The 13846-nt window shown below is 38.4% G+C and overlaps 1 protein-coding gene across 3 annotated transcripts; it reads right to left on the minus strand.

Annotated features, from left to right (window-relative positions):
• Positions 1 to 6078: 6078 nt before the first annotated feature.
• LOC128013743 (hypermethylated in cancer 2 protein) lies at positions 6079 to 13813 on the minus strand. 3 transcript variants are annotated; one of them, XM_052596933.1, is made up of 2 exons: positions 13654 to 13813; positions 6079 to 11236 (listed from the first exon to the last, which is right to left on the minus strand). In XM_052596933.1, exon 2 carries the CDS (start codon positions 11203 to 11205, stop codon positions 9835 to 9837), a length of 1371 nt encoding a protein of 456 aa, XP_052452893.1. In that variant the 5' UTR covers positions 11206 to 11236; positions 13654 to 13813; the 3' UTR covers positions 6079 to 9834. The 3 variants fall into 3 exon arrangements, with proteins under 3 accessions (XP_052452893.1, XP_052452896.1, XP_052452895.1); XM_052596936.1 differs by having other exon boundaries at positions 13504 to 13673; XM_052596935.1 differs by having other exon boundaries at positions 13509 to 13656.
• Positions 13814 to 13846: the final 33 nt, after the last annotated feature.

Raw genomic sequence — 13846 nt, forward strand, 5'->3', positions numbered from 1 at the left:
TATATATATATATATATATATATATATATATATATATATATATATATATATATATATATATATATATTTTATAAAATTTCAGAATTACCAGACATAAACTTCACGTAAACATTGTGACATTTTATATTTTTCTTCTGTGGTTCCATACCTTTAAACATGTTTATAAGACATGAAAAGACATGATACTGTATATTGACATGAAAGAGAAAACCAACTGCCGCAGAAGACATTTACATTCTGAATTGCAGTCTGATGTATTATAGAATGATTTGCTTTCGCCTGCGTATGTTTTGTGCCTTAAAACTATAAACTTATACCACCACATTCATTATGTCTGGATATGAAAGGCTCCTTTTATCACATGCTGCTTGTGTTTGCATTAGCATTTAGCTGAATTCTGTCTAGCATTAGCATCTAGATAAATAACACAGAATAACAGTTAAAGGCCTTGCCGAGTTTCGTCGACTGACAATGCTGAAAGAAAATAAATTGCAAGCTACTCTTTTTCCATGAGGCAATGTTAGCAATATTAGTCAACAAAGTGAAAATCCACCATCATCCAGGCAATCTGATTCACGTACTATAATTTCATGAGCACTAATATGTGGATAGCACGCGAATTGGGACACAGGGTGAGTCTCTGTGTTCGTAATGCGTCAGTAATATGTAAATAATGACCAAATTGTCTTAAATCACTGGCATCTAGGGTTATCCAAAGGGTCAGAAGTTCAGCATGCTGCCGCCTTGACCAGCATTATTTACAGATGCCTTTTTGTCTGGGGCTGCCACTGCTTTGGTGCGTGTATATTACCCTGTGATATTTTACGACTCCATTGTGTTCGGCCTTGTGTCTGCAGGCACTGTCTCTTCCTCTTTGGGGTAGAAAGCAGGTCAAAGCTTAAGCAAGACATCTCTGTTAAGTGATGCATTGTTCGGCTTTTGTCTGAAGTAAATAGCTGCTGAGGTCACTATAGAAACCTTTGCTTGAAGTACAGTTACAGGAAGGCAACCAAATTCAGAGTGACCAAAAACCACTGGGCAATGAAACAAAGCTTTTTTGAACGTTAGATCTCTCAAAAGATGTCGGCTGATCAAGAGAAAGCCTGTCCGGATGTGACTCGTATATTTGCTCATTGTTTGAACATGGAAACTGAGATACTTTACACAAGCAAAAGAAACTTTAATTGAACTTTTGCCTACAATATAAAGTCAAAGGATCACGAAAGTGTTGGGTGGGATAAGGGCATCATGTAGGAATCAAACCTTCGTCCTCTTGAGACCAACAACAAAAACATGTATCCTACCCGCTGTCCCATAGATCTCATAAAGGCACATGCTATAGTATTTTTTTATTTCATATTTATTCATGTCTGCAATGCTAAACGAGTCTGCTTTTGCTGGTCACAAATCAGAAACAAGGTCTAGGCTAAAAATATCCCCCCGCTTCTCCTTTCTCTCCCCTTTTTTCTTCAGACCGTATTCATCCCCATACCAGTGGGAAAAAGATGGCAGTATAGGTGATTTATTGGACGAGAACGAGTATATATCTACTTTTTGGGGGGAAATGAACAAAGTTTGGCCTAAAAAAATGGCATGATTCAGCAGTAGATTAGAAATTAAGCAGTCAGCAACGAAGTTATAAAACACTAGTGTGAGCCGACTACAGAGAGTATACAGTTATTTTATATTGCATCAAACTACAGCGTTACTGTCATGGTTTTAATGGGACACAAATTCTGATATTGTGATAAATTTGGCCAGATATACATGTTTTTGAGGACACACACACACACACATACACAGGGGAGGGCCGAGACCCCCAGATGGCTCAGGGTTCACGTGGTGACAGAGAGGCTCATTAATAACCATAGAAGAAGAAGAAGAGACATCCTCTTCTGTGAGCCCGAGCCACATTCAGCCCAAAAACACTTCATTTGAGCTCACACTGTAACTCACCATACATGCACAGAACAACCTGTTTACACAGACAAACATCCACCCACAGGAATGACGTGTGTATTCATCCACCAGGAAAAGTAGTCCCACCACTTACAGGAATACTGTATGTACACAACTTTACAATCAAATAACACTCAACATTGTTCTTATCCAGTCTATTTATTATATCATCCATTCATTATGAACAATATAACAGAGGAAAACAAATTAGAAAGGAATGTCTGGTTTCTGATTTTTTATTTATTTATATTGTAAAAAGAGGTATGAAATAGTGAAAATATATTTTTCCTGCGCAACAATAATTATATATATCTAATGAATCAATGAGTGCAATTCACATTTAGTCCTCAATGTAGCACTGCTTGATACACAAAGATCATGTGATGCTTCACTCATAATTACCGCAGGCAAAAACTGAACTGCCTTGAATGACTTTACTCGCAGAGCATGTACTGAAGCCGTGAAGTGTCACTGTCATTTGATGCTGGATGTTGTGAATGTATTGAAAATACTTATTTTAAAGACACTGAAAGTGATAGTTTTGAGAATTTAAACCTTTAAGTTGTTTTAGTCCAGTAAATTGTCTTCTTGAAGTATCACTAACAATATAAAAAGAGACACATGAGCTGAAGGTGGATGCTTTTAGAGTTAGGCGTTATTAAAAGGGTCTTTTGAGGACATAAGGCATGTAGATGGTGTACAACAGGATTTTCAGCAGAGTTTTGATCATGTTGATCATTTAGATGCCTCGGCTACATGTACCATTACTAATTTCAATACTAATAAAATTTAAGTTACATATTTGTTTTTACCACTCTGCTGCAGATGCCAGAGCAGTCCTTCGGAAGGTTTTCTTGTTTTTGTACACAGCTTTGTTGGCTGTGATGGGAGTCTTCTGGTCGTGTCGCGTCACGTCAGTCACTCGCGGGGCAGACAGTGGTGTTTGAGTTCAGGGGTGGATCCCTCCGGCCCCTTTGACAGCCTCAAACACAGAGAGGAGCTGGTGACCGTCCCGGGCCGAGGGGTGTTCTGGGAGCACCACTCCCTCCGCTGAATAGGCCTCGCTGTTGTCCCTCTGAAGGGGAGGGTGCAGAGCCGCGAACAAAAGCCCAATCAAAACCAAACCCGCTACACTTTCTGCCTTTTCTTCTCCGTGCTCTTTTGTGGCTGTGCTTCTGACCCAGCTCTGCTCCGGACGGACGCGGGAATATTTATATGGCGAAAGCAGGGTGCTGATAAAGCGCTGCTTTTGATAAATGCGTCTGCGTGGACTCGAGCACGTACACAAGAGTATTCATCGAATGCACACGCAGCACATTACATTTATTACTGATACAGAAACTCATATATCACTGGGAGACAAGCACGGGGCCTTGATAAAGTGTAACTCTGCTCATTTGAGACCACACACACGTCGTGATTTTACTGCCAACATTACTTCGACTCCTGTAATGCGCTTTACAATGAGCCTAATTGACCCTTAAGCTGCCCTCTATTGTGCGAGCGCGCGTTACAGCATCATTTTTGTCTTTTCAAGTCTGTTTCCACCTTGCAACCTGGAATGTACAGGACAAAAGTGACATTCCCTATCCTTTATGTGTTTGTGAATTGACAGAAAAACACATAACGACAGCGGGACACTTAAGAGACGCAACCTGCCTTGATTGTACAACACATTTCATTTATTCACTCATTTCTGGCTAGGCTCCTAAACTGTTAAAGGAAGAGTTCACCCCAAAATGCAAATGTACTGAATATTTACTCATCCTCAGGCCATCCAAGATGTAGATGAGTTTGTTTCTTCATCAGATTTGGAGAAATGTAGCATTTCATCATTTGCTCACCAGTGGGTGCCGTCAGAATGAGAGTCCAAACAGCTGATAAAAACATCACAATGATCCAAAAGTAATCCACAGCACTCCAGTCCATCAATTAATGTCTTGTGAAGTGAAAAGGTGTGTGTTTGTAAGAAACAAATCCATCATTAAGGTATTTTAACCTTAAACCTTCTAGTCAAACACGTGTGCATTATTCCTAATAAAACTTTCCTCCAGTGAAAAAGTCCATCTCCTGTTGTCTCTCACATCAAAATCCACTCACATATTTGTTGAAATCTCTTTTGGACTGTTTTGGATTTATAAACAGTGCTTGATCTGTCCAGATACATTTTTCACTGGAAGAAGCTTTACTATGGATAGAGGACATGGATTTTAGCTTGAAGCGATGGTTCGAAATAAAAACATTTCTTACAAACACATAGCTTTACGGTTTCTCAAGATATTAAAGGGTTAGTTCACCCAAAAATGAAAATGATGTCATTAATAACTCACCCTCATGTTGTTCCAAACCCCTGAGACCTCCGTTAATCTTCGGGACACTGTTTAAGATATTTTAGATTTAGTCCGAGAGCTCTCAGTCCCTCCATTGAAGCTGTGTGTACGGTATACTGTCCATGATAGATACTATCTATCTATCTATCTATCTATCTATCTATCTATCTATCTATCTATCTATCTATCTATCTATCTATCTATCTTTTACGTTGATTATATTTTATCAATATTTCAGATCAGATTAATTTATTTCTGGCATCTTTAAGTATAAAGTATGTTTGTTTAAAGTCCAGGGAATTAAAAAAATGTGTGTATCATTAAAAATAAATTCTTTGTGGTTTTAAATGACCTCTTGGTAGATCAAAAACAAGATCTGTGAATTGGCATCTTTATCCTTTTGAATTAAAGTTTAAAAGGTTCAAATAAAAAAAGCAAAATGAAGCCGGTCACCGAAACATTAACTATGCAAACACTATGCAAAAGTGAGATAAGAAGAGTAAAAGTGGGCAAAGACTTCTTATTCAGCTGCTCTGAATGTTTCTTTCTCTGTGTGCTTGTTGTCTGTGTGTGTGCTGCACAAGCTGGCCGCGCTCTGATAATGCCACAATGGGGATTGCTCTGTTTGTAGATGTCTTAGTGTGTGAGTTCCCACCCTGCTCTCTCTGTGTTCAGGAGCCGCACGTGGGACACGGCCAGCTGTGCTATTCTCTGAGCGACCTGAGCCTGCCACCGTCCCAGACCCCGAGCCTCAATCGTCCTCCCGTCAGGGCCTGCACACCATCAGATAACAACTCAGAAGCCCCTCCGAGCCACTCTGTGCTAACAATACGGCCATCATTTACATGTGAAAACACAGGGCCTTATCTTGAGTTCACTGGAGCTTAAGGACAAGAGGACTCAGCTGGCATGTGAGGGGATGCGGATCTGTAACAGGTAGGTGTCTGATGGAAAATGAAGGATGTGGTGCAACAGAAACTCTACCGGAAGCATATAAAGATGTAGAAAAGAGAGGGGAAAAAAAGCTAAACATATGTGTATAGCTGTCACTACTATTAATCGAGGTGCAAAATGAAGCTTAAAGTGAAAGCATTCAAAGAAACATAATTCACTGATCAGGCTAAAACCTAATCCTGAAGTATTTGCAAAATTCCCATTCCCAAAGCTCAACTCTCACACAGCTGTCCACAAAGTGAACAAAGCCGATCGTTTTCCTCTAGTTGTGTGGATCTTTGCCACCACCTACTGGAAAACAAACGAAAACACTATAGTTCACTCTCAGAAAGAGGAACAAAAGCTGTCACTGGGACTGGACCCTTTCAAAAGACACACATTTGTATCTTATTCCCCCTAAAGGATGAATCCCAGTTCCTTAAAGGTACACATTTGTGTCATATTAGTACCAAAATGCAACATATTAGTGTCTTTTGTAAAAATGTTGCCCCTTTTGTAGGCTACCTATATATATATATATTTTATAATAGTGTTGTTATCTGTGCCGTATATATACTGCACACTATTGTTTAAAATGGTATACAGTTTGCAATGATGAACTTTTCAAACAAGTAGAGTAAGACTAGGGAAGATGACCCACTCACGTTTATGCTCATGTTTAATTTGGCCATTTCCTCCGAGTATCAGCATTTGAGCGATTTTTGTCTTTTGAAACTGAAGGTTGACTGATCTTTGAGCCTTGTGTAGTAAGTGATAACACGTAATCTGGATTATCAGATTCCAGAAATTAAGTACTTTCTTTTCCGGTCAATAAAAAACACATGGGAAAGTGTAGTTGTTTGATCAGCATTTAATTTTATTTCATGTCATTACTGAGAACAATGTTACATACAACAGGACCTTAAATTCTTCAAAGAGTGAAAATGTGCTTTGGTTTTCATAAACGGGTTGCAAATGCTCAAGCATCATCATTTCAGAACAAACTACTTGACATTTCAAAAGCATTTGAAAACCGCATCAAGACCATACATGTACACACACACAAACCAGTACTGCAAATGCAAAGAGCTGCCTAACCTCCTGAAGGCGCATTGTGTCCATTGTGGAGAATATTGAAACTATCTAAATCGAAAAACAGACATATAGCTGCAAAAACATTGGTTAAATGGCGCTTTATGGTTCAAAAAGTGAACTGGGACGTGTCCCAAAAGTGTTCCCTGAGGTTTGCAGAGGATGCAAATCAAAGTGTTGTCACAGTTTTGAAGTTCAGTTTCAAGTCCCATTATGTATTAAAAAGTTCCTGAATATTCTAGAATCCTATTGATTTACATACAGTGTCAAATAATCATCTTAATATAAAGCAAAAATAGAGAAAAAGCAAGCACAAAACAATCAAATAGTGCCCGAAAAGTCAATTCAGCACATCAAATCTTAGGCTAGTTGATCTTTTAATTAAAGTACCTCTTTTGATATTACTAGATAACAAATGAATACAACCTCGAAATTAGGTATCGTTTAAAAAGCCCTCCGGCATGATGAAAACCCATACAAAAAACCCAACCAGAGGTAGTTTAAACCCAACATGGTGTAGAGAAATCAAAACACAATAAGAAAATTATTTAATCTCCGATTAAGTAAAAGTTTCATTGATATATCAACTCATAATAATAACACGTCAAGATACCCAAAGATATTTACAGTATAGGAATTGATTTTATGCTTTTGGTCTCGTTTCAACACTTAATGCATGAATGCAATCTGCTAAACCTAACTTTTTTTTTTAATTCATAAGAATAATGCACAAGCCACAAGAAAATATGGACAACATGCTGTATAAATTAAGCCATTGGTTGAAGCATTAAAATAAGAAAAGGCAAGAAAACCCCAAAAGAAAAACCCTTGAAAAAAAAGAAAGAAGAAAGACTTGATATAAACCTGAATTAAATTAGACTTAAATATTTAGCAAGAATATAGATTTGGTTATAGTTTTACAGTATTTCTTAAGCATTTCAACATTCAATATTTCTTTGGAACTGTACATCAAAGCACCCTAATCACTCAAGCAATACAACTTCACGAGCTCAGATCGCAACCCTACTACGGTGAAGTATTACCTGACCCCCTGAAAAGTGTTTATTAACACAGGCAGTGTGTTTTCCTCGGTTCAGAATCAGATGTCAGTTTAAGCTCATTAATTAAACTAGAAAGAGTGACTGTAATATGGAAGACACCGTGTAGTTTATCTTCTCTAATATGGATTTGTAATCTCATGCAGGCTAATCAGAGGGTTTGGTTTAATCTGAGGTAGCAAGTTTGTGTATTCAAGTAAACAACCCAGATAGCTTTATTACAGCGTCTGTTTCTGAAGCATAAACTCGATCATGACTCCTAAATTACATTCGCAAGTCACCGCTGTAAAATAACTGGTATCACCAGGAACATTCGGCTGTTTCAGGTCTGAGAGGATTACTCGCTATTTGAGGTAATTTTCATTTGAATCGATTAAACTACAATCGCTAACTGGATAAACTTGATAGTTTTTAGCTACACACTAACAATAACAAACAATTCATGCACAATAATAAGAAGGTATGAAGAAAGAGGTATAACAGCAGGTATTGGATGACGTTGGCATTTTTATGCTTCTCAGGGAATGGCATTGCCATCCTATTATAAAGATTTAGATAATTCTTTATAGCATTCTAGAGGATTTGCTGTGGAAACTGAACTCTAGATTAGCTTAAAAAAGTAAACTTGATAGAGAATCGCTTGTGAACCCTAGATTAAACTATCTAGAAAGAATGCCACAAATAGAATGCTTTGGATCTTCTCTACAGAAGTCTTTTGAACTAAAGGGATTTTGGGAGAATTTGTGAATGAAAAATCAGTACGGAGAAGATCTAGAGAACTGTTTGTAGAATTCTAAATGTGATGCAAACGGAATTCTAGATTAGCTCAAAAGGTTTATCTGTGAATCTCTTTATTATTATAGAGGGACTGTAGCCAAACATCAACCCTACAATAGACTACAGAGGTTCCCTTTTTTGAGATCATCTAGGATTTCACTTTGGCGAGGATTCTTCGATTAAATTATAAATGACTCTTGATCCAAACGGAATCCAGTATTAGTTCAAAAGATAAAGTGTCTGAAGCAGATCTAAATGAATCTTTAGAGAATTCTAGAGGATTTGTGGCCACAGCTGATCTCTAGAATAGATTACAAAGATTCCCTCTTTGAGAAAATTTAGGCTTTAGTTCTAGTCACAAATCCTCAGAATTATAATTCTTGAATTCGATTCATAGATCAGTTTTCCACAAATTAGGAGTTTAGCACCAACCCTAATCAATGACACCTGAAGAATCAAACCAAGGTATGCAGAGTTACAAGTAGGTAAGTTGTTCAGTGTTTAAGCAAAACCCTGCAGGGCCTCCACGTCTGAATTTGAGTGACCCTACCATCCTCCAACCCTAACCAAACACACCTGAACCAGCTAGTCAAGGTGTTCCAATTGTGTTGACGCAGATTTGGAACTGAAGCCGGCAGGAAAGTAGCCTTCCAGGTGCAAAGCTGACTACCCCTAATCTTGATCAGTGCTGCTTAAACCTGTCCACCACTTTGCATTTTGGTGTCCTCCTCATTTAGACTACCCTTGTCCTACACATGGTGTAGAATGGTGTAGGACAAGGGTAGGCAACGTCGGTCCTGGAGTGGCGCTGTCCTGCAGAGTTTAGCTCTAACCCCAATCAAACACACCTGAATAAGCTAATCAAGGTCTTCAGGATTACTAAGGCTAAAGACAAGGGTTGGAGCTAAACTCTGCAGGACATCAGCAATCCATTGCCCTCCCCTGGTGTAGGATCCCCAGAAAAAAACTTAGAGAAGAGATCTAGACTGCTATAGATCTTCCGAAGCTTCCGTTTTGGGGTAGAAGAATCTTTGTTACATTTTTTTTAGAGATTTGTGGGTGAAAGTGGACACTGTTTTTGTAAAAAATAAATAAAAAAAACGCTGTAGAGAAGATCTAGTGGATTTTTGTAGCATTTTAGGGAATGTGTGGCCTGAACTGAACCCTAAATTAGCTCAATTAGTAAACTCTGTGGAGAAAAGCTAGAGGAATCTTTGTAGGATGTGTTTCCAAAATAGTACCTTAGATCAGGGACGTTAAATTCAGCTCCTGAAGGCCAACTGTCCTGCATAATTTACCTCCAATCCAAATTAAACACACCTGAACCAGCCAATCAAGGTCTTTGGGATTACTCGAAACTTCCAGACGGGCGTTTTGAAGCAACACTCTGCAGGACAGTGGCCCTCCAGGACCAGAGTTTGACACGTGTTGTAGATTACACTACAGAGGTTTAATTTTTAACTAAGATGACTCTTTGCAGAATCATAGAAAATTTGTGGGTAAGACTAAAGACCCTTCATTAGCTCAAAAAGTAAAACCCCTGAAAAGAGGATCTAGAGGAATCTTTGTAGTGTTCTGGAGAACTTGTTGGAAAACTGAACCCTAGTTAAATAAAACCCAAACAAAAGCACTATGGAGAACTGTGGGCATCTGTGTTATCCTAGTGTAGGGCTCTTTGATCTGTTCTAAGATACTGAGGTATGCATCCGCATATGACTAATGAGGTTTCTTTGTTGCGTAAATTTCCCACCACAGACCTGGCACTTATACGGTTTCTCCCCTGAATGGACACGCATGTGCTCAGTGAGTCGGTACTGCCTGGTGAAGCGCATGCCACACTCCTCACACGCAAATGGCTTTAGACCGAGGTGGCTGCGCATGTGGCGGGTCATAGTGCCGCGCTGCGTGAACATCTTGCCACAAATGTTGCAAGGGAAGGGACGCACGGTGTCGACATCTTTGAGGGACTTCACCGGACTCTGCTCCAAGCTCTCGGGAGCTTCTGGTGAAACTCTGGTGACTCCAGGCTCTCCGTCACGTTCCTCTTCCTCCTCATCCTCAACCTTCACATCCACATCTTCATCCAAATGGCTTTCCACATGGGATTTAAGACTCTCTGAGGAGGGAAAACCCTTTTCGCATGGGATACAAACATAAGGGTTGTCCCCTTCAGCTTCTTTGAGAAAGGTCTCCTTTTGATAAACAAAATTGGTGCTGCCATTGTTTGGTTTTTGGCCCTCAATTTCATCTGTTTTCCCTCCTATTCCTTTCTCTTTCTTTACAGACAACTGTAAAGTGAAGGTCTGATTCTGGCTTGATTGACTTCCAGACCTGCTAGGAGGAACGTAACCATTGACCTTAGATTTTCTTCGGGATCCCGCCCTTTTTCTTTCCTGAGCTCCGTCCAAAGGAATTATCCACTTCTCTTCCTTTGGAACACACTTCATATTTATTGCCATATTGTTGGAGATGGGTCTAGACTGAAAAACTTTGTCGGTAGCTGTTGTCTCAGAATTAGAATTTTTCTTAGACAAATCCAACAACAACTCCTGCTTTTTCCTTGAAATGCATCTGCTTTCGGCGTTATGCCGTTTTTTGGGAGGCGTCATACACGTGTATGTTTCAGTGTCTGATGAGTGGTCTTCGTACAGGTGAATTGAAAACTTGGAGCTTCCACGAGCACCGCTATTGAGGGACCCATTTTGGTTGATCTTACTGGAGCAGAGGTTTGCGAGGTCATTGAGCTGGAGAAAGTTAGCTGTGGTGAGCAGAGAGCTTATATCCACACCATCAAAGGTCTCTTCTTCCAACTTGCCGGTGTAAATGAAATCCAGAATTTGCTGGAAAACAACTGGATCCACCATGTCAGGGTCGAGGTGGATTAGGTTATCATGAAGGACAAGGGACTTGAAGTAGTGGCTGGTGGCGGCGAGGACACTTTTGTGGGCCCGGAAGAGCGTGTTTTCAACCATGATGATGACATCGCACAGGAAGCCCTTGGAGCGCTGCTGATTGAGCTGGAGAAGCAGTTGATTGGCGTAGTTTGGGAGCTCCATCGCCTACCCTTGATGTTTTGCATTGGTTTCACTGTAAGAAAAGATGGCTTGATGTTATTTTGATGTGACACAAAACCTCAAGGATAATCGCTTGCATCTGCATTGTTTTAAACACACACACAAAAAAACACAAAAACCTTTACTGATAAAGTGCTTTATTCCTTGTTGTCATCATATTGTCATTGTAATTATAAAGTCACAATAAACTAATAATTGTGTTAATGTTATATCATATAAGTCAATTGAGTTCAAAAGTGATTTCTATTGAGTTCTATAACACATCAGTACTTAAATATTGATTTTAAGCAAAAAAGACAACTTAATTAACATGACTGTACTTAGAGTTCAATTGACATTTAGTCACTGATTTTAAACATGAAAGTTGACGGCAAAGTATTTAGCCTATTAATTACAAATTATAGTCTAGATTAGTAACGTAATCCAGGTCACTCATGTTAGATAATGTATTCTGAAAATTTTAATTCCATTTCTTTCCCAACGTATTTTAAACTTAACATATTGATATATTTTTTATAAATATAGCTTTTTTGTTTTAACATCAACATAATTAAATACACAAAATACAATCCAAAAAACTATAAACAAAATAAACATTGCATTACAACAGGGTTTCCCATACTGGGCTTGATGTATGAACTGCAGTGGAATTGTGAATTGAACAAAGCTAAAAATCAAATAATGAAAATGTAAAAATAAAACTACATTTAAAAACGTGTACTATAAATATATATTTGTTTTCTTGCATGTTAATGTGACCATTAACAGAGATCAGATAACTGTGAACATGCAAATATGTTGTTACATTATTTGAAGCATTAACTTACTCAAAACAGCTTAAAATATTTGGGAATCCCTGCATTACGTATAATAATAATAAAAAAAACCCATTAATAAACACGAAGACAGTGACATGCCCAAAGTCTTCCATGTCTGAAACATTTTTGTCCTGACTTCTAGAACCAACAGTTAGTGAAGGTCACTGGATATGATGAAGAAAGTGTTTAATAGCTATATATCACCAGTTTTAAGTAACTTGTATCATTATTTGTTTTATACATGGTCTAATAGCTTGCGATGTGCTTTCCCCCCTTCAAATTCGTTTGCAAATTTATTTAGACAACATTTGTGAATAGTCAAACTTAACTGTACGATAAAGTAGAATTTTTAGAAAGTTAAAAAAGAAAGAAGATTAATTAGGAATCATTAATAATCAATAATGTACTTCCATTGTCTGATTAATATCTAATCCATAAAAAAAGTAACTGTAATCTGGTGCATGTACTTAAGTACTTTTCTGAATCTGATTATGTAATCGGATTAAATGTAGCCTAATCAGTTACTACCCAGCACTTTTTACATATACAATGAGTAGTTTGGCAGTGTATAGTAACCTATGATTGATAAAAACGCTTGTAAACGCTATTGATAATAATAATAACGAATAAAAAACAATAAATATGATTTTTACTTTTGCACTCTACTGTGGTCTTTAAATTCACAAGAAATGATTCGAAGGCATTAAAAGCGTCTCTTACCGAAACAAATAACCACATGTTTTGATGCTCACTAAAGTTATTACTACAATAAAACCGCTGTAACTTCATATCAGCCAGTCACCAAAACAACAACAACAAATAAAATTAACAACGAAACTAGATGAAATCGATTCCAAACGCGTGCACTACAGTTTATTATGATTTTACAGTATTAGCAAAAACCGCAGCATTTCGACCAGAAGCTCCGATTCGAGGATATTTTTAAAAGACAGTGGCATAAATCATAATTACAGTAAAATAACAATCATCGCCGGGTTTCAGGTTCTATTTGTGTTTTAAGGGGCCTAGAATTACAGTGTAGAAACAAATAATGCCCGAGTTACAGATGAACAGTATAAGATCCTGAAGACCGACTGCGCATGTGCTAATTAATTAGGGCTGGTCTTTGATCAAAATTGCGAAACCACACGCGTTTTAAAAAAATGTGTTTTGGTTTCATTTCATAATGTTATCAAATTATAAAACAGCATCTACTCGTCGAAAACAGCACGTCCGCGAACACCCCCCTCAGGGTTTGAAGTAAATATATAACGTTACACGTATGTCTTTATAAACGCGGACACTGCTCGTTTATAGGCGTGTACAGGCTAAAACTCATACATTTAACCTATAGTTTTATACTCTGTACCATCCCGGATCCGAGGATATCCAATTGATGTCTGCTAAGAGGTAAACGACGAACAATTTAAAGATCGTTTAAAATGAAAACAGGAAATGATACCTTACCAGCAGATCACGAAACGCATTTAAAGCAGCTGCTGTTGTTGTTACTGCTAATAATCACCACCAGTTCCTCAATTCAGCATCGCGCAGATGTTTCCATCACGTTTATATGCGACAACAAACACATATACGGTGTATTTTCAGATACCTTGTAAACAAGGGCAGGGGTCCTCACTTCTCCCGTCGTCATCAAAACGCCATCTTAGGAGCTTGTGACGTAGGCAGCGTGACCCCTGACCCACTGGAGATCAGTCTCACCCCCTACCTGTCCTGCTGGAGCCGGTATTACCACAGTATTACCTCAGAGGCTTGCTAATACTCTACTGATAGGTGACCAAACA

Source organism: Carassius gibelio, chromosome B25, assembly GCF_023724105.1.
Source record: "Carassius gibelio isolate Cgi1373 ecotype wild population from Czech Republic chromosome B25, carGib1.2-hapl.c, whole genome shotgun sequence".
NCBI classification, from domain to species: Eukaryota; Metazoa; Chordata; class Actinopteri; order Cypriniformes; family Cyprinidae; genus Carassius; species Carassius gibelio.